The sequence below is a fragment of the Oncorhynchus kisutch genome, linkage group LG16 (assembly GCF_002021735.2).
Source record: "Oncorhynchus kisutch isolate 150728-3 linkage group LG16, Okis_V2, whole genome shotgun sequence".
NCBI lineage: Eukaryota > Metazoa > Chordata > Actinopteri > Salmoniformes > Salmonidae > Oncorhynchus > Oncorhynchus kisutch.
The window spans coordinates 4,954,191-4,977,452 of NC_034189.2; the positions used below are offsets into that span (position 1 = coordinate 4,954,191).

The 23,262-nt window shown below is 40.1% G+C and overlaps 1 protein-coding gene across 1 annotated transcript; it reads right to left on the reverse strand.

Annotated features, from left to right (window-relative positions):
• Positions 1 to 641: 641 nt before the first annotated feature.
• On the reverse strand, positions 642 to 4,694 carry LOC109884249 (ladderlectin-like). The gene is made up of 6 exons (XM_020476241.2): positions 4,583 to 4,694; positions 3,493 to 3,558; positions 3,254 to 3,354; positions 1,623 to 1,799; positions 961 to 1,069; positions 642 to 863 (listed from the first exon to the last, which is right to left on the reverse strand). Exons 2-6 carry the CDS (start codon positions 3,548 to 3,550, stop codon positions 772 to 774), a joined length of 537 nt encoding a protein of 178 aa, XP_020331830.1. The 5' UTR covers positions 3,551 to 3,558; positions 4,583 to 4,694; the 3' UTR covers positions 642 to 771.
• Positions 4,695 to 23,262: the final 18,568 nt, after the last annotated feature.

Genomic DNA, 23,262 nt, shown 5'->3' on the forward strand with positions numbered 1-23,262 from the left:
AGGAAGCGATAGGAAAAAGGAAGCTGGTTGATATCCCTTTAAAATGGCACAAAGGGAGGCTATGGAACATGGAGTCAAAATAGAAGCCACTTCCTGGTTTGATATTACTCAGGGTTTCACCTGCAATATCAGTTGTGTTATACACAGACACTATTTTGACAGTTTTGGAAACTTGAATGTTTACTATCCAATACTAATATGCATATATTAGCAACTGAGACTGAGGAGCTGGCCTTTCACAATGGGCACCTTTTCATCCAAGCTACTCAATACTGCCCCCTGCAGCCATAAGTTAAACATGTCTTTTGCACCTTCAGTATCCTCAACATACTGTGTCATTTCACAGGTCTACATTTACAAAGTTAGGCACAATGACAGTTATGGCCTGGTGGCACTTCAACATAACGGTTGTGGGTTTGAGTCCCACAGGGGAAGACAGAGTACCAACTACATGTGTTATGATGCAGAGTTTCAGGTGAAGTGTTACAGGTTGTACTTAGTGCCAATTTGACACAGGTTTTGTACTTAATATGTGTTTGACAAATACATTTTGGGATGCTAATGTACGTTTTAGAAAGCTCTCAAAACATGGGACAATTTCAGCAGTATGATTCATAGTCAATAACTCATGACAAAAAAAATAGCGTCCACATTTTATTGGCTGCAAACAATTCCTCAACATTTGTGTAGTAACTGAGACTTCATTTAACAGCAACAAAGCTTCCCATGAAGTATTAAGGACAAAGACACTACGGAATAGCATTGCTGCTTTTAATGGATACTCTGGCGAAGCGGCAGGAGCCTCAGGGAGCACACAGAGGGCAAGCTCCTTTCACATAATGCATTGTCCCAGCGCTGTTGACCTGAAGACAAAACCAGAATATTCAGCTGTACACAGTAGGAAAGTTAAATTAACTAGGAATAAGTTTAATTTGATGACTGATACTGAGTTTACTGTACCTCCAAAGTTGATATGAACACAAGACTCTCTGGCACCAGCACCAGGCCTTCCTTTAGCCCAGTTCTGGTGATCAAAGTTGGAGCCATCACTCCAGAACCACCGCCTGTCCTGAGGGGGGGAAAAGTGGGGTTTGAGAATATAAACTAAATGTAGTCCTTCCTCTACCACCTGCAACCAAACCGTTAAAGCCACTACTCCACTACTTCAAAACCCACCAGCTTTTACATGTGTATAAAAGCCTCCTACTGAAGTAGAAATACTTTGAAGTAATTTAGTAGATTCATCTAGAATGACTTACAGGATCAATTAGGTTAAGGGCGTTGCTCAAAGGCACGTCAGATTTCACGTAGTGAGCTCTGGGATTCAAACTAGCAGCCTTGCCTTTATTGGCCCCATGGTCTCAACGGCTAGGCTACCTGTCGCCTGGGTATCTTGATATTTTATTAGGAACGTATTACAGTAGCTGTTAAATAGCAGCAGCGACGCTTCCTGGGGTCCACACAAAATGACAACTCAGACAGACCTACATTAATTATAGGTAGCCTAAATGCCACCACACACTTTTTTTAACCAGGTTTGCTGTTCACTTGAGCAAGTTGAGATGGAACGGAGTTCCTTGCAATAATGGCTCTATTTAACACTGTAGGGTTAATGGTCCCACCTTAACAGAATAAAGTCCACCAATCCAAGTAGGAGGGAAACCAACAGTCTTGACCAAGACCAACGCCTGTAGAAACTGGTCCTCTTCAGAGCTGTGCACAGATGCCAGGTTTGCGCCAAGGTACTTCACAACGTTGGGTACAGACACCAGTTGATCACCAAGGGACACACAGTACCGCTAGAGAAGAAAGTATTTATTTATCTAGGCAAGTCAGTTAAGAAAATTATTATCTACAATGACAGCCAAGCAGTAGATGGGAACAAAGACATTTCATGTATTAGTCAGTCTTGCTGAGAATTTGTCTTCTGGACTCTCAACCAAATATTGACCAGCGCAACTAATTCCTTTTTTAAACTCTTAAAGATACTAGTTTATCTCAGTCTCCATGTCCTGTTCCAATATACAGGAGGCACAACTCCATATTAAATATTCAAAATTAATATAGAAAATTCACATCTTAAACCTGTTGCGACTCTAAGGGCAGTATTTACATTTTCTGGAAAAAAACGTTCCCGTTTTAAACGGGATATTTTGTCAGGAGAAGATGCTAGAATATGCATATAATTGACATCTTAGGATAGAAAACACTAACGCTTCCTAAACTGTAAAGATATTGTCTGAGTATAACAGAACTGATGTTGCAGGCGAACACCTGAGAAAAAGCCAATCCGGAAGTGCCCCATATTTTGAAAGCGCTGCGTTCCAATGAGTCCCTATTGAGCTGTGAATGTCCTATTAACGAGCTTACGCTTTCTACGTATTCCCCAAGACGTCTACAGCACTGTGACGTAGTTCTACGCATTTATGTTGAAGAATAGCCGTAGGCGGCTGTATTGCGTAAGTGGTCACATGGCTCCCAGGGTGACTCTCGCGTAAAATACAGAGGTAGCCATTACTCCAATCGGTCCTACTGAAAAACGAATTGTCCCGACAGATATATTATCAAATAGATATTAGATAAATCCCTTGAGGATTGATTATAAACAAAGTTTGCCATGTTTGTCGATATTATGGAGCTAATTTGGAATATTTTCCACCGTTTGTGACTTCAATTTCGAGGCGATTTCTTAGCCAAACGTGAAGAACAAACGGAGCTGTTTCGCCTACAAAAATATTTTTTTCCCAAAATATTAACTTTGGCTATCTACCTGGGCGTCTCGTGAGTGAAAACATCCGAAGCTCATCAAAGGTAAACGATTTAATTTGATTGCTTTTCTGATTTCCGTGACCAAGTTACCTGCTGCTAGCTGGACAAAATGCTATGCTAGGCTATCGAAAAACTTACAAATGCTTGTCTAGCTTTGGCTGTAAAGCATATTTTGAAAATCTGAGATGACAGGGTGATTAACAAAAGGCTAAACTGTCTCTCAATACATTTCATTTGTGATTTTCATGAATAGGAATATTTTCTAGGGATATTTATGTCCGTTGCGTCATGCTAATTAGATTCAGGCGAAGATTACGCTCCCGCATGCTTCTGACTCCCAAACCCACATCTTAAAGGGAAGTTCAGTGTTTTCACATCAGTCATGTGTTGTCGTTTAAGAAAGTAGCACCTTTACGGTAATGTCAAAGAGCTAATATCAACTACACTTCCCCTTTAAAGTCACAGTAGATGGTAACGGTGATACCTCTGCTTCAGGCCAGCTCCTCATAGTCTTTACAAACATTAAGCAGCGTGATCCATATTTGGTCCAACCGGAAGGACATAAGTCTTCTTCTACAAGTGAATCTGTAAGGAGAAGTAACATGTGGCTTTTAAGGCAAATGGAGACAGTTGTACAAATCACAGCTACAATATTATGTGTTGTTCAGTCAGTCATCTCTGCTACAAGAAAAATACAGAACGAGTCAAGACACGGACTCTTACTTGCATCTCCCAGAGCAAAGGCAGCACTGAGAAGCAAAAGACTGGTCAACATGGTCATGGAGTCTCCTGAGAGAAACAAAGAGTGAAGCCATCAAAGACAGTCATCTCCACATACATTTAGATTAGAACAGGATTATGTCTGCTTTCCTAAATGCCAACCTATCCCCTAAGCAGGGCTGAGGATAATTTCTGGGCAGGTATTTCTCTCCACTCAGACAGGAGTAGAGGCCTAGTTACCAAATGTAGAAATGCCCTGCAACTTTGGCTATTGACAAAGGTGTCAGAAATCAGGCATTATGGTTGAACCATATTCATTTCTGGTAATTTTATTATCCAACAAAAAATTAAAGCACAGTACAAAAGGCTGGCAGGTAAGGCTTAGTGGCTTGTAACACCAGTAGGTAAGGCTTAGTGGCTTGTAACACCAGCAGGTAAGGCTTAGTGGCTTGTAACACCAGCAGGTAAGGCTTAGTGGCTTGTAACACCAGCAGGTAAGGCTTAGTGGCTTGTAACACCAGCAGGTAAGGCTCAGTGGCTTGTAACACCAGCAGGTAAGGCTCAGTGGCTTGTAACACCAGCAGGTAAGGCTCAGTGGCTTGTAACACCAGCAGGTAAGGCTCAGTGGCTTGTAACACCAGCAGGTAAGGCTTAGTGGCTTGTAACACCAGCAGGTAAGGCTTAGTGGCTTGTAACACCAGCAGGTAAGGCTTAGTGGCTTGTAACACCAGCAGGTAAGGCTTAGTGGCTTGTAACACCAGTAGGTAAGGCTTAGTGGCTTGTAACACCAGTAGGTAAGGCTTAGTGGCTTGTAACACTACTGGATTTCATAGTTTATTGTTCAATGAGACAGTACAAAAGGCAACCAATCAGAACAGTCTACAGGATTATAGATGTAAGACACATTCTGCTAGCAAGAACCATCATTATACCATATCTCATCTCACAAGCTGTAACACTTCCCTTACAGTTAAATTAAAGGTCTAATACTGGGCCAGCTACACCATAACAATACACATGCTAGGATGAACAGGATATTACACCCCAATGCAGGAAGTTAAAACCCTGAAAAGTTACCATAGCAGGCACTTACTTTAGCCAATCAACAACAGGAACAATAAAGGAACTGGGACACCACAAATGCTGAACAAACCCAAGTCGAACAAGCTGCTTATATACCAGAAGAATGGAAGAGGAATTGGTGATTAGCAGAGTGAGTTCAGGTGTGGTGAGTTAGCAGGAGAGGGGCGTGTCAGGGTATAATTGACAGTTTGTGGAATTAGCATTATCCTTCAAAACAAGTGTACTACATGTGTCCAGGGCAACATATTCACTATGGGCTCTGGTAAAAAGTAGGGCACTTCATAGGGAATAGAGGGCTATTTGGGATACATTCACATACAGAATTAGATGAACAGATGTTGAAATCTCACTTTCTGAAGTCCTGCCTGTGAGTTGAGTTCTACCTCTCCCTTTGGCTGATATTGAGTTCTACCTCTCCCTTTGGATGAGATTGAGTTCTACCTCTCCCTTTGGCTGAGATTGAGTTCTACCTCTCCCTTTGACTGAGATTGAGTTCTACCTCTCCCTTTGGCTGAGATTGAGTTCTACCTCTCCCTCTTCTCCTTTTTATGGACAGAACCAGTCAGACCCCTCACTCTCGAGTTTTGTGAGGAGGTTGGTGGAGATGGCGGAAGCAAAAGTGTCATGTGAAGTTGAAAGCAGGTTGAGTACAGTTAGCGAGAAAGATGAGTGGAGAACAGTGAAGTCCAAGAATGAAACAAAAAAGGGTTAAAATTGTTGTGGAAAATGAGTCTGATTAATCATTGTTTGTTGGGGTACGAGATGTCATCACGTAACTATAAAGGTTCAATCCTTTAATTTTAAAAGCATAGTGTTTTATTTGTACTTTTAGTATGCCCATTGCATGCAATTTTTTAAATAATCAACTATAAAAAATCAAATTGCAGGACAAGGACGATCGTGACTTTCAAGAACGTTGGTGATACCTTGGCGCAGACCATGATGATACCTTGGTGCAGACCATGACTATACCTTGGCACAGACCATGATGATACCTTGGTGCAGACCATGGTGATACCTTGGCACACACTACGGCTGTACGTTGGCACAGACCACTTGTTAATTCGACACTCTAGGTACATTTTGTTTTTGTTGGGGGGGGTGAAGTTATTATGTCCAGTTGTTTTCATTTTTTATACCTTGGTGCAGACCATGATGATACCTTGGCATGGAACATGATGATACCTTGGTGCATACCATGATGATACCTTGGTGCAGACCATGGCGATACCTTTGCACGGACCATGATGATACCTTGGTGCAGACCATGGTGATACCTTGGTATGGACAATTAGTTTATTCTACACTCTAGGTACATTTCGTTTTTGTTGGGGGGGGGGTGAAGTTAGGACGTCCAGTTGTTTTTATCGACAGAACAGTTCAACGGAATCTCACTGTAGCAGACAATTGTTACATCTATTTTCTATGCAAACATTCTAAATGTCGACAACAACAAAAAAATCATTGGACAAGTTATTGTCCACATACAGTTGAAGTCGGAAGTTTACATACGCCTTAGCCAAATTCATTTACACTCAGTTTTTCACAATTCCTGACATTTAATTCTAGTAAAAACAGTGAGGATGACCACTTTATGTTAAGAATGTGAAATGTCAGAATAATAGTAGGTAGAATGATTTCAGCTTTTACACCTTTCATTACATTCCCTGTGGTCAGAAGTTTACATCATTACTCAATTAGTATTTGGTAGCATTGCCTTTAAATTGTTTACTTGGATCAAACTTTTCTTCCACAAGCTTTTTTTCTTCCATTTGGACGACGCATTTGTAAACAAGCTTTAACTTCCTGACTGATGTCTGGAGATTTTGCTTATATATCCACATAATTTTCTTTCCTCATGATGCCATCTAGTTTGTGAAGTGCACCAGTCCCAATTGCAGCAAAGCACCCCCACAACATGTAATTATTTTACCTTTATTTAAATAGGCAAGTCAGTTTAAGAACAAATTCTTATTTTCAATGACAGTCTAGGAACAGTGTCTTAACTGCCTGTTCAGGGGCAGAACAGATTTGTACCTTGTCAGCTCAGGGATTTGAACTTGCAACCTTCCGTTTACTAGTCCAACGCTCTAACCACTAGGCTACCCTGCCGCCCCATGATGCTGCCACCCCAGGGCTTCACGGTTGGGGTGGTGTTTTTCAGCTTGCAAGCGTCCCCCTTTTCCTCCAAACATAACAATGGTCATTATGGCCAAACAGTTCTATTTTTGTTTCATCAGACCAGAGGACATTTCTCCAAAAAGTATGATATTTCTCCCCATGTGCAGTTGCAAACCATAGTCTGGCTTTTTTATAGCAGTATTGGTGCAGTGGCTTCTTCCTTGCTGAGCAGCCTTTCAGGTTATGTCGATTTAGGACTTGTTTTACTGTGGAAATAGATACTTTTGTACCCATTTCCTCCAGCTTCTTCACAAGGTCCTTTGCTGTTGTTCTGGGATTGATTTGCACTTTTCACACCAAAGTACGTTCATCTCTAGGAGACAGAACGCGTCTCCTTCCTTAGCGGTATGACGGCTGCGTGGTCCCATGGTGTTTATACTTGCGTACTATTGTTTGTACAGATGAAAGTGGTACCTTCAAGCAAACATTTATTGTGTAACATGGAGTCTTGTGAGTGCAACCATATGAAGATCATCAAAGGTAAGTGATTAATTTTATCGCTATTTCTGACTTTGATGATGATGATGATCTTCATCAGATGGCACTCACAGGACTTCATGTTACACAATAAATGTGTGTTTTGTTCAATAAAGTTCAACTTTATGTCCAAAAATCTCATTTTAGATTGATGTGTTATGTTCAGAAATGCATTGTCTCAAACAAACATCCGGTGAAAGTGCAGAGAGCCACATTAAATTACAGAAATACTCATGATAAACATTGATAACCTCTTTCAGATATGGGGCACTATTTTTATGTTTGGAAAAATAACGTTCCCAAAGTAAACAGCCTATTTCTCAGGCCCAGATGCTAGAATATGCATATAATTGACATATTAGGATAGAAAACACTCTAAAGTTTCCAAAATCGCCTGCCAGGAAGCACGTTCGTCTGAGGGATTAGATAATAGTTTTGTACATTTAGAACATCCTAAAGCTTGATTCTGCACTTAGTTTGACCAGTTTAGTCGACATATAATATGTAATTTTGAAGTTTTGATGCACAACCCCTCAAATTTTGGCTGCATTTCAGCCGGAATTTGTCGCGTTTGATAATAGAAAGACACACGAATTGAAACCAAACAATGTTTTGGGTAAGTATGACTTCTTCCAATACATTATGATCGAAGACCATCAAAGGTAAGGGAATATTTATGTTGTAATTTTGTGTTTCTGTTGACTCCAACATAGCGGAGAAATATTGCTTATGTCTGAGCGCCGTCTCAGATGATTGAAAAATGAACGATTTCTGTAACGTTAAAAAGAAATGTGACAAAGTGATTGCATTAAGAAGCAGTGTATCTTTCTAACTATATGTAGAACATGTATATTTAGTCAAAGTTTATGATGTGTATTGCTGTTATCTGGCGGAGTTATCATAATTTCTCCTGACATTTTTTTAGCATTTTTTGAACATGCCGTCAATGTAAACAGAGATTTATGGATATAAATAGCATATTATTGAAAAAAACATAAATGTACTGTGTAACATGTCCTATTACTGTCATCTGATGAAGATTTTCAAAAGGTTTGTGAATTATTTTCCTTTAATCCTGCGTTTGTGATTGCATCTTTTGTTTGACAAAATGGCTATATATATTAGCTGTGTCTTTGGTGGTGGTTTGACGTAAATATGTGCTATGTTTTCGCCGTAAAACATTTTAGAAATCTGACTTGCTGGGTAGATGAACAAGGTGTTTATATTTCATTTGAGCTATTGGACTTGTTAAAACCTCTTGCTCCTACCTGAGATGAAAACGTCCCATCTAGACATCTGGAAATGCAAATGCGCTACGCTAAATGCTAATAGCACTCGTTAAAACTCAAACGTTCATTAAAATACACATGCAGGGTATTGAATTAAAGCTACACTCGTTGTGAATCCAGGCAACTAGTCAGATTTTTTATATGCTTTTCAGCGAAAGCATGAGAAGCTATTATAAGATAGCATGCAACACCCCGAAATACCTGAATGCGATGTAAACAAAAGATTTAGCGTAGCCGGCGCTACACAAATAGCAGAAATAAAATATAAAACTTTCATTACCTTTGACGATCTTCTTTGTTGGCACTCCTATATGCCCCATAAACATCACTATTGGGTCTTTTTTTCGATTAAATCGGTCCATTTTTACCCAAAATAGCCATCTATGGCTTCAGAAAAAAACAAGTCGACGATAAACTTTCACAAAACACTTCGAAATACTTTTGTAATCCAACTTTAGGTATCAGTAAACGTTAATAATCTATCAAAATGATCACGGGGCGATGTGTATTCAATAGCTCCATGATTTCAAATCATCTTCCAAAATCTCTCTTCCAAACCTTCCAGTCGGAGACCGGATGGAAAGTCTCAGGTAGGTTTGACCAAGAAATAAAGACCCCGGAAATGACGAGACTGGCGACATCGTGTGGAAGCTGTAGGAATTGCAATCTCTGTCGCATGTAATTTAGTTTCCATTCAACAATACGTGCAAGTGGCGGATTGATACTTTTTTCAGTTTTCAGTGACCAGATTTTCTTGCGCTTTTCGCTGAAACACACGCTCTGTTAAAGTCACAGCCGTGATTTAACCAGTTTTAGAAACGTCAGAGTGTTTTCTATCCACACATACTAATCATATGCATATACTATATTCCTGGCATGAGTAGCAGGGCGCTGAAATGTTGCGCGATTTTTAACAGAATGTTCGAAAAAGTGGGGGGTAGGATGAAGAGGTTTAACCCTTTCACATGTACCATCACACGGGTGTGATCGTTCTACAGTGGTCCCTGAAGCGTACGATCACACCTGTGTGATTAGAACACTCATTTAGAATGCTCGTTTAGAACGGCCAGTTTCGAATGACGCAACAATCAGCGTTTGAGCTGGCCACACTTTTTTCAGAAACTATTTACACAAACACAGTCCTTACAAAGTTATGTCCAGAATGTGAGCAGTTGATTTTGGGATGCAATGTTAAGATATTCACAGAAGTACAGTATATATAGCATAACACAATCATCCTAACCGGAAAAATGTAGGCTACAGTTGTCCTAGCGCTAACTGAGGAAAGATTGACCCCACACAAGCTGTCATATTTTCTAGCTCTAGGCTGACATAAACTACATTATGAATTTGCTAGTAGCAATTACTATGTATAATTAATCACATCACGGGTGAGCTCACCATTGATCGAAATAACTACGTAAAACACTTTATAGAAATCGAAAGTAATCCGACGATTAGTTTCAACGCGCAGCCGTGCATTTTTTTCCTCACAGAAACCGAAGATAATAAGAGAAGACGAGATGTGTTTGGTCTGTTTATAGTATGCATGTTGAAGGGGTGTGTCATCTACCGTCGTTCACATCCCACCATTAATTTCCGGAAGTCCTCCAAAAAAAATTGAACTCTTACCTCATTTTGCTATAGCATCTTTGGTCCGACAGACGATCAAGTGAAACCCAGAATGCATTGTATGTCAACAAACATGGCTCCACACACATAGCTGGAATTAGCTTAGCTCATAATCAGTACAACCTTCAAAACATTATTTTACACACATACTATGTGCCCTTTACAATCTATGCAAAAATCGGAATGCATGATTTATCACCGGTAATTGAAAAACGTGAATAAAATAGTAAATATAGGAACACTTCACAAAACATTTGATAGTGATTTATTGATACAAAGGACGCGTGCAGGCAGTCAATCACGTAACCTCTCACTCCCGCTCTGAGCCATTCGGTGTTGTTATGTACGTAGCTAATGAGCTAAGCTGTAGCATTAGCAATGTCTTTCAAAAGGAGACAACTCAGAAATGCAGAAATTGAGATTTTTTAAAAATTCTGACAATGAGTCTGAATGTCAGGAATCAGGTTCTGACAGTGACAGAGGACCCCTTGTCGACTGACAAAGTCACAGTTCCCTTCGAAGATGCTGGTGGTGACGGAGGCAGACCGATAGTACAGGAGTTCTGTGGTAGCTGGAAGGCTGCCAGCCATTTCACCCCTCCTGGCCCTGCTGTTTGTGTTGATGAGTCCCAGTCTGGAGTGGGGGGGCAGCCACAATTAGTGAAATGTATACATTTCTGGTGACCGTAAAGAGGAACTCCATAAGAGAATACTGGGGCAGAGATCCTATGTTTGCAACTCCCTTCTTTGCCACCCTCTTTTCCCAAGACTGCTTTCTAGTTCTGCTGCTATGACTGCATTTCATCAACAACGCTACTGCCATCCTAAATGACCCATTATACAAAATAAAAAATGTTAACAGCTGGCAGTAAAGTTCCATGACAAACGAGACGTCCATGTCCTCTCCTCTGTCCATACAGCAACCATGTCAGCCACAGGGAAGTTGGACCACCTGACGGGAGAGAGAAACAAACCAGACAGAGAAACATCAAACCAGACTGCGTGCTTGACTATAACCTCAAAATGGGGGCAGTGGATAAGGCCGACATGATAAATAGCTTTGTGGAATGCACTCAGAAAACGACCAAGTGGTATAAGATATTTTTTAATTTTTCCAGGGTAGCGTTAAAATACAACATCTTCTGATGCATTTAGCATTGTTTTACAGAGCTAATAGAAGAATGTAACTAGCTACATAAGCACAATTGAATATAACACCATAAAAGGTGAGTAACGTTACCTAGCGTGTCCGCGGTTATAAGGAATATACACAAATATATTACGCTCCATACACACAGTTAGCTACAGTAGACACAGTATAACACGACACACATAAACTATTATAACGTAATAAGGCACTTACTTTGATAGAAATGCAGTCTGGATTTGAAGATGTGTGTCTGTAGTGACGCCTCGGAGACGCTGTGCCACTTGGGAGTCATAAAGCCAGGGTAGCTTCAAAATACAACACATGCTAATACTTCCCTGACGCAATTAGCATTGTTTTCCAGAGCTAATAGAAGAATGTAGCTAGCTACCTAATCATTGAGTATAACACCATAAATGTTATGAAATGAGTAACGTTACATTGCGTGTCCACGGTTATAAGGAATATACCCAAAATATTATGCTACAGTAGAAACGACATGCAGAAACTATTATAACGTAATAAGGTACTTTGATAGAAACGCACACATTTCCAAAGTTATTATTGGTAACGAAAACAACTTTGATTTTGATGCAGGTGACAGGTGGAAAACACGAACACGTGTGTGCAGGACGGCAGATGAGCAAATGTCTGCAGACTTGAACTGCACAAACAATTGAGAAGTGTTTGGGGAATTTTGTCCGGGTCAGAAATGTCAAAAAAATTAATTGGTCCGCAAAAGTAAAAATGACTACTTGTATGTGAATGAATGAGGCGGAACACACCTCATTTCAAACTGTTAGAAATAAAATAATTAATTTAATTTAATTTAATTTAATAAATAATTTAAAATTGACAAATAAAAACAGGCTGCGTGCTTTGGTTTGAGGGCAGCGCCGATTAAATGTACTGTTACCGAACAATCACATTCTGGAATGGAGAGAACGTTCTAACATCACGTGCATAAAAAAACTCATGCTGGGGTGACCGTTAGAGATATTTGGAACTCACGCATGAAAGGGTTAATTAATATGTGGAGGTTAAATATTTCTAAGAATATTGTTGCATTCTGTGCACCATCTTTTGAGTTGAGCGTGGAGGGGGGGGTGCCCTAGGGGATCGTGGTAGCGTGAACAAGTTAACAAAAACATAAGCTGTGTTTTGCTATATTGCACTTGTGATTTCATGAATATAAATCATTTTAGTAATTGTTTTTGAATGTGGCGCTCTGCAATTCAGTGGTTGTTGATGAAAAGGATCCCGCTAACGGGATGGGTTGCGTCAAGAAGATAAAAGATACAAGTGTTATGCATGGAATTATAGATAAACTTCTCCTTAATGCAACCACTGTGTCAGATTTCAAAAAGGCTTTATGGCGAAAGCACACCTTGTGATTATGTTAGGTCAGCACCTAGCCACTGAAAAACATACAGCCATTTTCCAGAGAAGGAGAGGTGTCAGAAAAGTCAGAAATAGCGTTATAAATATTCACTTACCTTTGATGATCTTGATCGGAAATGCACTCCCAGGAATCCCAGTTCCACAATAAATGTTTGTTTTGTTTGATAAAGTCCATAATTTATTTATGTCCAAATCCCTCCTTTTTTCCCACACGCTTAGCCCAGTAATCCAAATGCTCAATGCGTGATCGCTTAGTTCCAACGAAAAGTTTAAAAAGTTATATTACAGTTCGTATAAACAAGTCAAACGATGTATAGAATCAATCTTTAGGATGTTTTTATCATAAATCTTCATGAATGTTTCAACCGGACAATTCCTTTGTCTTTAGAAATTAAATTGACTGCCCTTAACCAACACAAAAACATCCTATGGCGTTCTGCATTAGCATCGAACAGCCCCCGTGATATGCAGCTGTTCAGGGAAGCTAGAAATCATTATACACAGGCAGTTAGAAAAGCCAAGGCTAGCTTTTTCAAGCAGAAATTTGCTTCCTGCAACACTAACTCAAAAAAGTTCTGGGACACTGTAAAGTCCATGGAGAATAAGAACACCTCCTCCCAGCTGCCCACTGCACTGAAGATAGGAAACACTGTCACCACTGATAAATCCACCATAATTGAGAATTTCAATAAGCATTTTTCTACGGCTGGCCATGCTTTCCACCTGGCTACTCCTACCCCGGACAACAGCACTGCACCCCCAACAGCAACTCGCCCAAGCCTTCCCCATTTCTCCTTCTCCCAAATCCATTCAGCTGATGTTCTGAAAGAGCTGCAAAATCTGGACCCCTACAAATCAGCCGGGCTAGACAATCTGGACCCTTTCTTCCTAAAATTATCTGCCGAAATTGTTGCCACCCCTATTACTAGCCTGTTCAACCTCTCTTTCGTGTCGTCTGAGATTCCCAAAGATTGGAAAGCAGCTGCGGTCATCCCCCTCTTCAAAGGGGGGGACACTCTTGACCCAAACTGCTACAGACCTATATCCATCCTACCGTGCCTTTCTAAGGTCTTCGAAAGCCAAGTCGACAAACAGATTACCGACCATTTCGAATCTCACCATACCTTCTCTGCTATGCAATCCGGTTTCAGAGCTGGTCATGGGTGCACCTCAGCCACGCTCAAGGTCCTAAACGATATCTTAACCGCCATCGATAAGAAACATTACTGTGCAGCCGTATTCATTGATCTGGCCAAGGCTTTCGACTCTGTCAATCACCATATCCTCATCGGCAGACTCGACAGCCTTGGTTTCTCAAATGATTGCCTCGCCTGGTTCACCAACTACTTCTCTGATAGAGTTCAGTGTGTCAAATCGGAGGGTCTGCTGTCCGGACCTCTGGCAGTCTCTATGGGGGTGCCACAGGGTTCAATTCTTGGACCGACTCTCTTCTCTGTATACATCAATGAGGTCGCTCTTGCTGCTGGTGAGTCCCTGATCCACCTCTACGCAGACGACACCATTCTGTATACTTCCGGCCCTTCTTTGGACACTGTGTTAACAACCCTCCAGGCAAGCTTCAATGCCATACAACTCTCCTTCCGTGGCCTCCAATTGCTCTTAAATACAAGTAAAACTAAATGCATGCTCTTCAACCGATCGCTACCTGCACCTACCCGCCTGTCCAACATCACTACTCTGGACGGCTCTGACTTAGAATACGTGGACAACTACAAATACTTAGGTGTCTGGTTAGACTGTAAACTCTCCTTCCAGACCCATATCAAACATCTCCAATCCAAAGTTAAATCTAGAATTGGCTTCCTATTTCGCAACAAAGCATCCTTCACTCATGCTGCCAAACATACCCTTGTAAAACTGACCATCCTACCAATCCTCGACTTTGGCGATGTCATTTACAAAATAGCCTCCAATACCCTACTCAACAAATTGGATGCAGTCTATCACAGTGCAATCCGTTTTATCACCAAAGCCCCATATACTACCCACCATTGCGACCTGTACGCTCTCGTTGGCTGGCCCTCGCTTCATACTCGTCGCCAAACCCACTGGCTCCATGTCATCTACAAGACCCTGCTAGGTAAAGTCCCCCCTTATCTCAGCTCGCTGGTCACCATAGCATCTCCCACCTGTAGCACACGCTCCAGCAGGTATATCTCTCTAGTCACCCCCAAAACCAATTCTTTCTTTGGCCGCCTCTCCTTCCAGTTCTCTGCTGCCAATGACTGGAACGAACTACAAAAATCTCTGAAACTGGAAACACTTATCTCCCTCACTAGCTTTAAGCACCAACTGTCAGAGCAGCTCACAGATTACTGCACCTGTAAATAGCCCACCTATAATTTAGCCCAAACAACTACCTCTTTCCCAACTGTATTTAATTTTAATTAATTTATTTATTTTGCTCCTTTGCACCCCATTATTTTTTATTTCTACTTTGCACATTCTTCCATTGCAAAACTACCATTCCAGTATTTTACTTGCTATATTGTATTTACTTTGCCATCATGGCCTTTTTTGCCTTTACCTCCCTTCTCACCTCACATTGTATATAGACTTGTTTATACTGCATTATTGACTGTATGTTTGTTTTTACTCCATGTGTAACTCTGTGTCGTTTTATCTGTCGAACTGCTTTGCTTTATCTTGGCCAGGTCGCAATTGTAAATGAGAACTTGTTCTCAACTTGCCTACCTGGTTAAATAAAGGTAAAATAAATAAAATAAATAAAATAAAATGGGATGCAGCTACCTCTCACGGCCACTCGCATGTTTTAGCTCATGGCATTCTGCCAGACACCTGACTCAAACAGCTCTCATTCTCCCCCACCTCACAGTAGAAGCATCAAACAAGGTTCTAAAGACTGTTGACATCTAGTGGAAGCCTTAGGAAGTGCAATATGACCCCATAGACACTGTATATTGGATAGGCAAAGACTTGAAAACCTACAAACCTCAGATTTCCCACATCCTGGTTGGATTTAGGATTTTCCTCAGGTTTTTTCCTGCCATATGAGTTCTGTTATACTCACAGACATCATTCAAACAGTTTTGGAAACTTTAGAGTGTTTTCTATCCCATTTAACCAATTATATGCATATCCTAGGTTCTGGGCCTGAGTAGCAGGCAGTTTACTTTTGACACGCTTTTCATCCAAAATTCAGAACGCTGTAAAATGAAGGTTATCAATGATCAGCTGATATAGGTATTACTGCGATGTCGGAGCAAGAAACAAAAGCATTTCACTCCATCTGCTAAACACATGTTTGTGACCAAATTTGATTTGATAGCCCACCCTCTTTTCCCCGTGTCAATCACGTCTTTAGAAGGCTTGCAGAGGGGGCAGACAGAGTGATATACAGAGTAGAACCTAAAGACCTAAACTGAGAAAGTGACCTACTATATCATTAAAACAATTGTGACGAAATGCGGGGGGGGGGGGGGGGTCAGAGCACCTGCCACCTGAAAAGGTCTGTGCACGGTCTGTATCGGACATCTTAGAAGGCCGAGTTCATAAGTCTCTTGTGTTTTTTTTATACAGTACATGCAACACTTCTGTTAAGTCTGAATGCGACCCATATAAGTCAGATAATACATGAACTGTGTACTTGATGCCATTTGTATTTGATATGCTCCAGGTAGAACATATAGGAATCTGATTAAATTCTTATACATTTATCCATGGTGAAGTCCCCCCCCCCCCCAACGTACAGATCTAGAATCGGCTTCCCCTCCCCCAATCCTAACCTTAACCATTAGTGGGGGAAATTCAAAACTGACCCCAGATCAGCGTCTATGGGCTAGGTAACTGACCAGGTATCCCCCCCTGTCCCTTTCCCAGTCATGTCAAGGTTTCAGGGTTCTTTGCATCATCTCTGCTTCCATCTAGTGATTGTTGTGAACAGCATGGTTTGTGAATGAACAGTCAAATCACACGCGTAGACACTCGCAACTCAATGTCTTGAATCACTGCTTTATTTCTGTGTCACATTAGTACCGAGAAAACAAGGGTTGAAGGTCAAGGTCAACAAGGAAGTGATGTCGTCACTGGTGGACGACCCTGGTCCTGTGCAGAGTTTAGTGCCATCCCAGCACTAACTAACAGGACTGGCTACAGCTGATCAACTAATCATCAAACCTTGACTATAGCTGTTAACGGGTGTGTTAGTGCTGGGTTGGAACTAATCCCTGCACCCCATTTGGGTCCCATGGACCAGGATTAAGAACAGTGATATATATATATATATATAAATATATAAATAATGTTACACAGGCTTGTCTCCCAAAGGGCACCCTATTCCCTATATAGTGCACAACTTTCAACATAGGGCTCTGGTCAACAGTAGTGCACTACATAGGGTATAGGTCAACACTAGTGCACTCCTGAAGGGATAGGTCAACATTAGTGCTCTACATAGGGCTTTGGTCAACACTAGTGCACTACGTAGGGGACAGGGTGCTATGTAAGGGGCAGACAGAGTGAGATACAGAGTAGAACTTAAAGACCTAAACTGAGAAGGTGACCTACTATATCGTTAAAACAATTAGAAAATAACATGACAACAATGGGAAAAGAACATTCCTGTTAAATGGCAGCATGAATGAATGGAGGCTGTGTATCTAATCGAAACATGAATGAATGGAAGGCTGTGTAACTAATGAAAACGTGAATGAATGTAAGGCTGTGTAACTAATGAAAACATGAACGAATGTAAGGCTGTGTAACTAATGGAAACATGAATTAATGTAAGGCTGTGTAACTAATGGAAACATGAATTAATGTAAGGCTGTGTAACTAATGGAAAAATGAATGAATTTAAGGCTGTGTAACTAATGGAAACATGAATGAAAGTAAGGCTGTGTAACTAATGAAAACATGAATGTAAGGCTGTGTAACTAATGAAAACATGAATGAAAGGCTGTAACTAATGGAAACATGAATGAATGTAAGGCTGTGTAACTAATGAAAACATGAATAAATGTAAGGCTGTGTAACTAATGGAAACATGAATGAACGTAAGGCTGTGTAACTAATGAAAACATGAATGTAAGGCTGTGTAACTAATGAAAACATGAAAGGCTGTGTAACTAATGGAAACATGAATGAATGTAAGGCTGTGTAACTAATGAAAACATGAATGAATGTAAGGCTGTGTAACTAATGAAAACATGAATAAACGTAAGGCTGTGTAACTAATGGAAACATGAATGAACGTAAGGCTGTGTAACTAATGAAAACATGAATGAATGTAAGGCTGTGTAACTAATGAAAACATGAATGAATGTAAGGCTGTGTAACTAATGGAAAACATGAATGAAAGTAAGGCTGTGTAACTAATGGAAACATGAATGAATGTAAGGCTGTGTAACTAATGGAAACATGAATGAATGTAAGGCTGTGTAACTAATGAAAACATGAATGAAAGTAAGGCTGTGTAACTAATGGAAACATGAATGTAAGGCTGTGTAACTAATGAAACATGAATGTAAGGCTGTGTAACTAATGAAAACATGAATGAAAGGCTGTGTAACTAATGAAAACATGAATGAATGTAAGGCTGTGTAACTAATGAAAACATGAATGAATGTAAGGCTGTGTAACTAATGAAAACATGAATAAACGTAAGGCTGTGTAACTAATGGAAACATGAATGAACGTAAGGCTGTGTAACTAATGAAAACATGAATGAATGTAAGGCTGTGTAACTAATGAAAACATGAATGAATGTAAGGCTGTGTAACTAATGAAACATGAATGTAAGGCTGTGTAACTAATGAAAACATGAATGAAAGGCTGTGTAACTAATGAAAACATGAATGAATGTAAGGCTGTGTAACTAATGGAAACATGAATGAAAGTAAGGCTGTGTAACTAATGGAAACATGAATGAAAGTAAGGCTGTGTAACTAATGGAAACATGAATGAATGTAAGGCTGTGTAACTAATGGAAACATGAATAAATGTAAGGCTGTGTAACTATTGGAAACATGAATGAATGTAAGGCTGTGTAACTAATGGAAACATGATTGAATGTAAGGCTGTGTAACTAATGGAAACATGAATGAAAGTAAGGCTGTGTAACTAATGAAAACATGAATTAAGGCTGTGTAACTAATGAAAACATGAATGAAAGGCTGTGTAACTAATGGAAACATGAATTAATGTAAGGCTGTGTAACTAATGAAAACATGAATGTAAGGCTGTGTAACTAATGAAAACATGAATGTAAGGCTGTGTAACTAATGAAAACATGGATGAAAGGCTGTGTAACTAATGGAAACATGAATGAATGTAAGGCTGTGTAACTAATGGAAACATGAATGAAAGTAAGGCTGTGTAACTAATGGAAACATGAATGAATGTAAGGCTGTGTAACTAATGGAAACATGAATGAATGTAAGGCTGTGTAACTAATGGAAACATGAATGAAAGTAAGGCTGTGTAACTAATGGAAACATGAATGAATGTAAGGCTGTGTAACTAATGGAAACATGAATGAATGTAAGGCTGTGTAACTAATGGAAACATGAATGAAAGTAAGGCTGTGTAACTAATGGAAACATGAATGAAAGTAAGGCTGTGTAACTAATGAAAACATGAATGAATGTAAGGCTGTGTAACTAATGGAAACATGAATGAAAGTAAGGCTGTGTGTGTCAAATAATGAGATGAAGAAGTCGGTTCATTCCTTCGTCTCTGCATTCTGTTCTCTGAAACAAAATATCGTCACGAAAGACAATCGTAAAACAATCAGTACAAACGTCGTCCATCGCAGATGAGCAAAATTTGATTTGAACATGACACCATAATGAATATAAATTAAATAGAAAACTTGATAATGCATTTAGGCTATAAATAGAAGAACAACATCTACAATGAGTGCAATAGTGGTATTCAGATGATTTACATGAAATCAACATGTACAATAGGTACCATAATAGTATTCAGATGATTTACATGAAATCAACATGTACAATGGGTACTATAGTGGTATTCAGATGATTTACATGAAAACAACATGTACAATGGGTACTATAGTAGTATTCAGATGATTTACATGAAATCAACATGTACAACGGGTACTATAGTAGTATTCAGATGATTTACATGAAATCATAAATACATATATACATACATTATTCCATAATAAATAAATAGCATTTATAAACACCCCAAAATTATTAGTTTTAAATTATGTTTTATTGTTACATACACCATAGTAGTATTATAGGTCCAGTGTATTGTGCTGTTTTACAGGGTCAGACATAGTAGTATGATAGGTCCAATGTAATGTGTTGTTTTACAGGGTCAGTCATAGTAGTATGATAGGTGCAGTGTAATGTGTTGTTTTACAGGGTCAGCCCATAGTAGTATGATAGGTGTTGTTTTACAGGGTCAGCCCATAGTAGTATGATAGGTGCAGTGTAATGTGTTGTTTTACAGGGTCAGCCCATAGTAGTATGATAGGTGTTGTTTTACAGGGTCAGCCCATAGTAGTATGATAGGTGTTGTTTTACAGGGTCAGCCCATAGTAGTATGATAGGTGCAGTGTAATGCGTTGTTTTACAGGGTCAGCCCATAGTAGTATGATAGGTGCAGTGTAATGTGTTGTTTTACAGGGTCAGCCCATAGTAGTATGATAGGTGCAGTGTAATGTGTTGTTTTACAGGGTCAGCCCATAGTAGTATGATAGGTGCAGTGTAATGTGTTGTTTTACAGGGTCAGCCCATAGTAGTATGATAGGTGTTGTTTTACAGGGTCAGCCCATAGTAGTGATAGGTGCAGTGTAATGTGTTGTTTTACAGGGTCAGCCCATAGTAGTGATAGGTGCAGTGTAATGTGTTGTTTTACAGGGTCAGCCCATAGTAGTATGATAGGTGCAGTGTAATGTGTTGTTTTACAGGGTCATCCCATAGTAGTATGATAGGTGCAGTGTAATGTGTTGTTTTACAGGGTCAGCCCATAGTAGTATGATAGGTGCAGTGTAATGTGTTGTTTTACAGGGTCAGCCCATAGTAGTATGATAGGTGCAGTGTAATGTGTTGTTTTACAGGGTCAGCCCATAGTAGTATGATAGGTGCAGTGTAATGTGTTGTTTTACAGGGTCAGCCCATAGTAGTATGATAGGTGCAGTGTAATGTGTTGTTTTACAGGGTCAGCCCATAGTAGTATGATAGGTGCAGTGTAATGTGTTGTTTTACAGGGTCAGCCCATAGTAGTATGATAGGTGCAGTGTAATGTGTTGTTTTACAGGGTCAGCCCATAGTAGTATGATAGGTGCAGTGTAATGTGTTGTTTTACAGGGTCAGCCCATAGTAGTATGATAGGTGCAGTGTAATGTGTTGTTTTACAGGGTCAGCCCATAGTAGTATGATAGGTGCAGTGTAATGTGTTGTTTTACAGGGTCAGCCCATAGTAGTATGATAGGTGCAGTGTAATGTGTTGTTTTACAGGGTCAGCCCATAGTAGTATGATAGGTGCAGTGTAATGTGTTGTTTTACAGGGTCAGCCCATAGTAGTATGATAGGTGGCAGTGTAAAGTGTTGTTTTACAGGGTCAGCCCATAGTAGTATGATAGGTGCAGTGTAATGTGTTGTTTTACAGGGTCAGCCCATAGTAGTATGATAGGTGCAGTGTAATGTGTTGTTTTACAGGGTCAGCCCATAGTAGTATGATAGGTGCAGTGTAATGTGTTGTTTTACAGGGTCAGCCCATAGTAGTATGATAGGTGCAGTGTAATGTGTTGTTTACAGGGTCAGCCCATAGTAGTATGATAGGTGCAGTGTAATGTGTTGTTTTACAGGGTCAGCCCATAGTAGTATGATAGGTGCAGTGTAATGTGTTGTTTTACAGGGTCAGCCCATAGTAGTATGATAGGTGCAGTGTAATGTGTTGTTTTACAGGGTCAGCCCATAGTAGTATGATAGGTGCAGTGTAATGTGTTGTTTTACAGGATCAGCCCATAGTAGTATGATAGGTGCAGTGTAATGTGTTGTTTTACAGGGTCAGCCCATAGTAGTATGATAGGTGCAGTGTAATGTGTTGTTTTACAGGGTCAGCCCATAGTAGTATGATAGGTGCAGTGTAATGTGTTGTTTTACAGGGTCAGCCCATAGTAGTATGATAGGTGCAGTGTAATGTGTTGTTTTACAGGGTCAGCCCATAGTAGTATGATAGGTGCAGTGTAATGTGTTGTTTTACAGGGTCAGCCCATAGTAGTATGATAGGTGCAGTGTAATGTGTTGTTTTACAGGGTCAGCCCATAGTAGTATGATAGGTGCAGTGTAATGTGTTGTTTTACAGGGTCAGCCCATAGTAGTATGATAGGTGCAGTGTAATGTGTTGTTTTACAGGGTCAGCCCATAGTAGTATGATAGGTGCAGTGTAATGTGTTGTTTTACAGGGTCAGCCCATAGTAGTATGATAGGTGCAGTGTAATGTGTTGTTTTACAGGGTCAGCCCATAGTAGTATGATAGGTGCAGTGTAATGTGTTGTTTTACAGGGTCAGCCCATAGTAGTATGATAGGTGCAGTGTAATGTGTTGTTTTACAGGGTCAGCCCATAGTAGTATGATAGGTGCAGTGTAATGTGTTGTTTTACAGGGTCAGCCCATAGTAGTATGATAGGTGCAGTGTAATGTGTTGTTTTACAGGGTCAGCCCATAGTAGTATGATAGGTGCAGTGTAATGTGTTGTTTTACAGGGTCAGCCCATAGTAGTATGATAGGTGCAGTGTAATGTGTTGTTTTACAGGGTCAGCCCATAGTAGTATGATAGGTGCAGTGTAATGTGTTGTTTTACAGGGTCAGCCCATAGTAGTATGATAGGTGCAGTGTAATGTGTTGTTTTACAGGGTCAGCCCATAGTAGTATGATAGGTGCAGTGTAATGTGTTGTTTTACAGGGTCAGCCCATAGTAGTATGATAGGTGCAGTGTAATGTGTTGTTTTACAGGGTCAGCCCATAGTAGTATGATAGGTGCAGTGTAATGTGTTGTTTTACAGGGTCAGCCCATAGTAGTATGATAGGTGCAGTGTAATGTGTTGTTTTACAGGGTCAGCCCATAGTAGTATGATAGGTGCAGTGTAATGTGTTGTTTTACAGGGTCAGCCCATAGTAGTATGATAGGTGCAGTGTAATGTGTTGTTTTACAGGGTCAGCCCATAGTAGTATGATAGGTGCAGTGTAATGTGTTGTTTTACAGGGTCAGCCCATAGTAGTATGATAGGTGCAGTGTAATGTGTTGTTTTACAGGGTCAGCCCATAGTAGTATGATAGGTGCAGTGTAAAGTGTTGTTTTACAGGGTCAGCCCATAGTAGTATGATAGGTGCAGTGTAATGTGTTGTTTTACAGGGTCAGCCCATAGTAGTATGATAGGTGCAGTGTAATGTGTTGTTTTACAGGGTCAGCCCATAGTAGTATGATAGGTGCAGTGTAATGTGTTGTTTTACAGGGTCAGCCCATAGTAGTATGATAGGTGCAGTGTAATGTGTTGTTTTACAGGGTCAGCCCATAGTAGTATGATAGGTGCAGTGTAATGTGT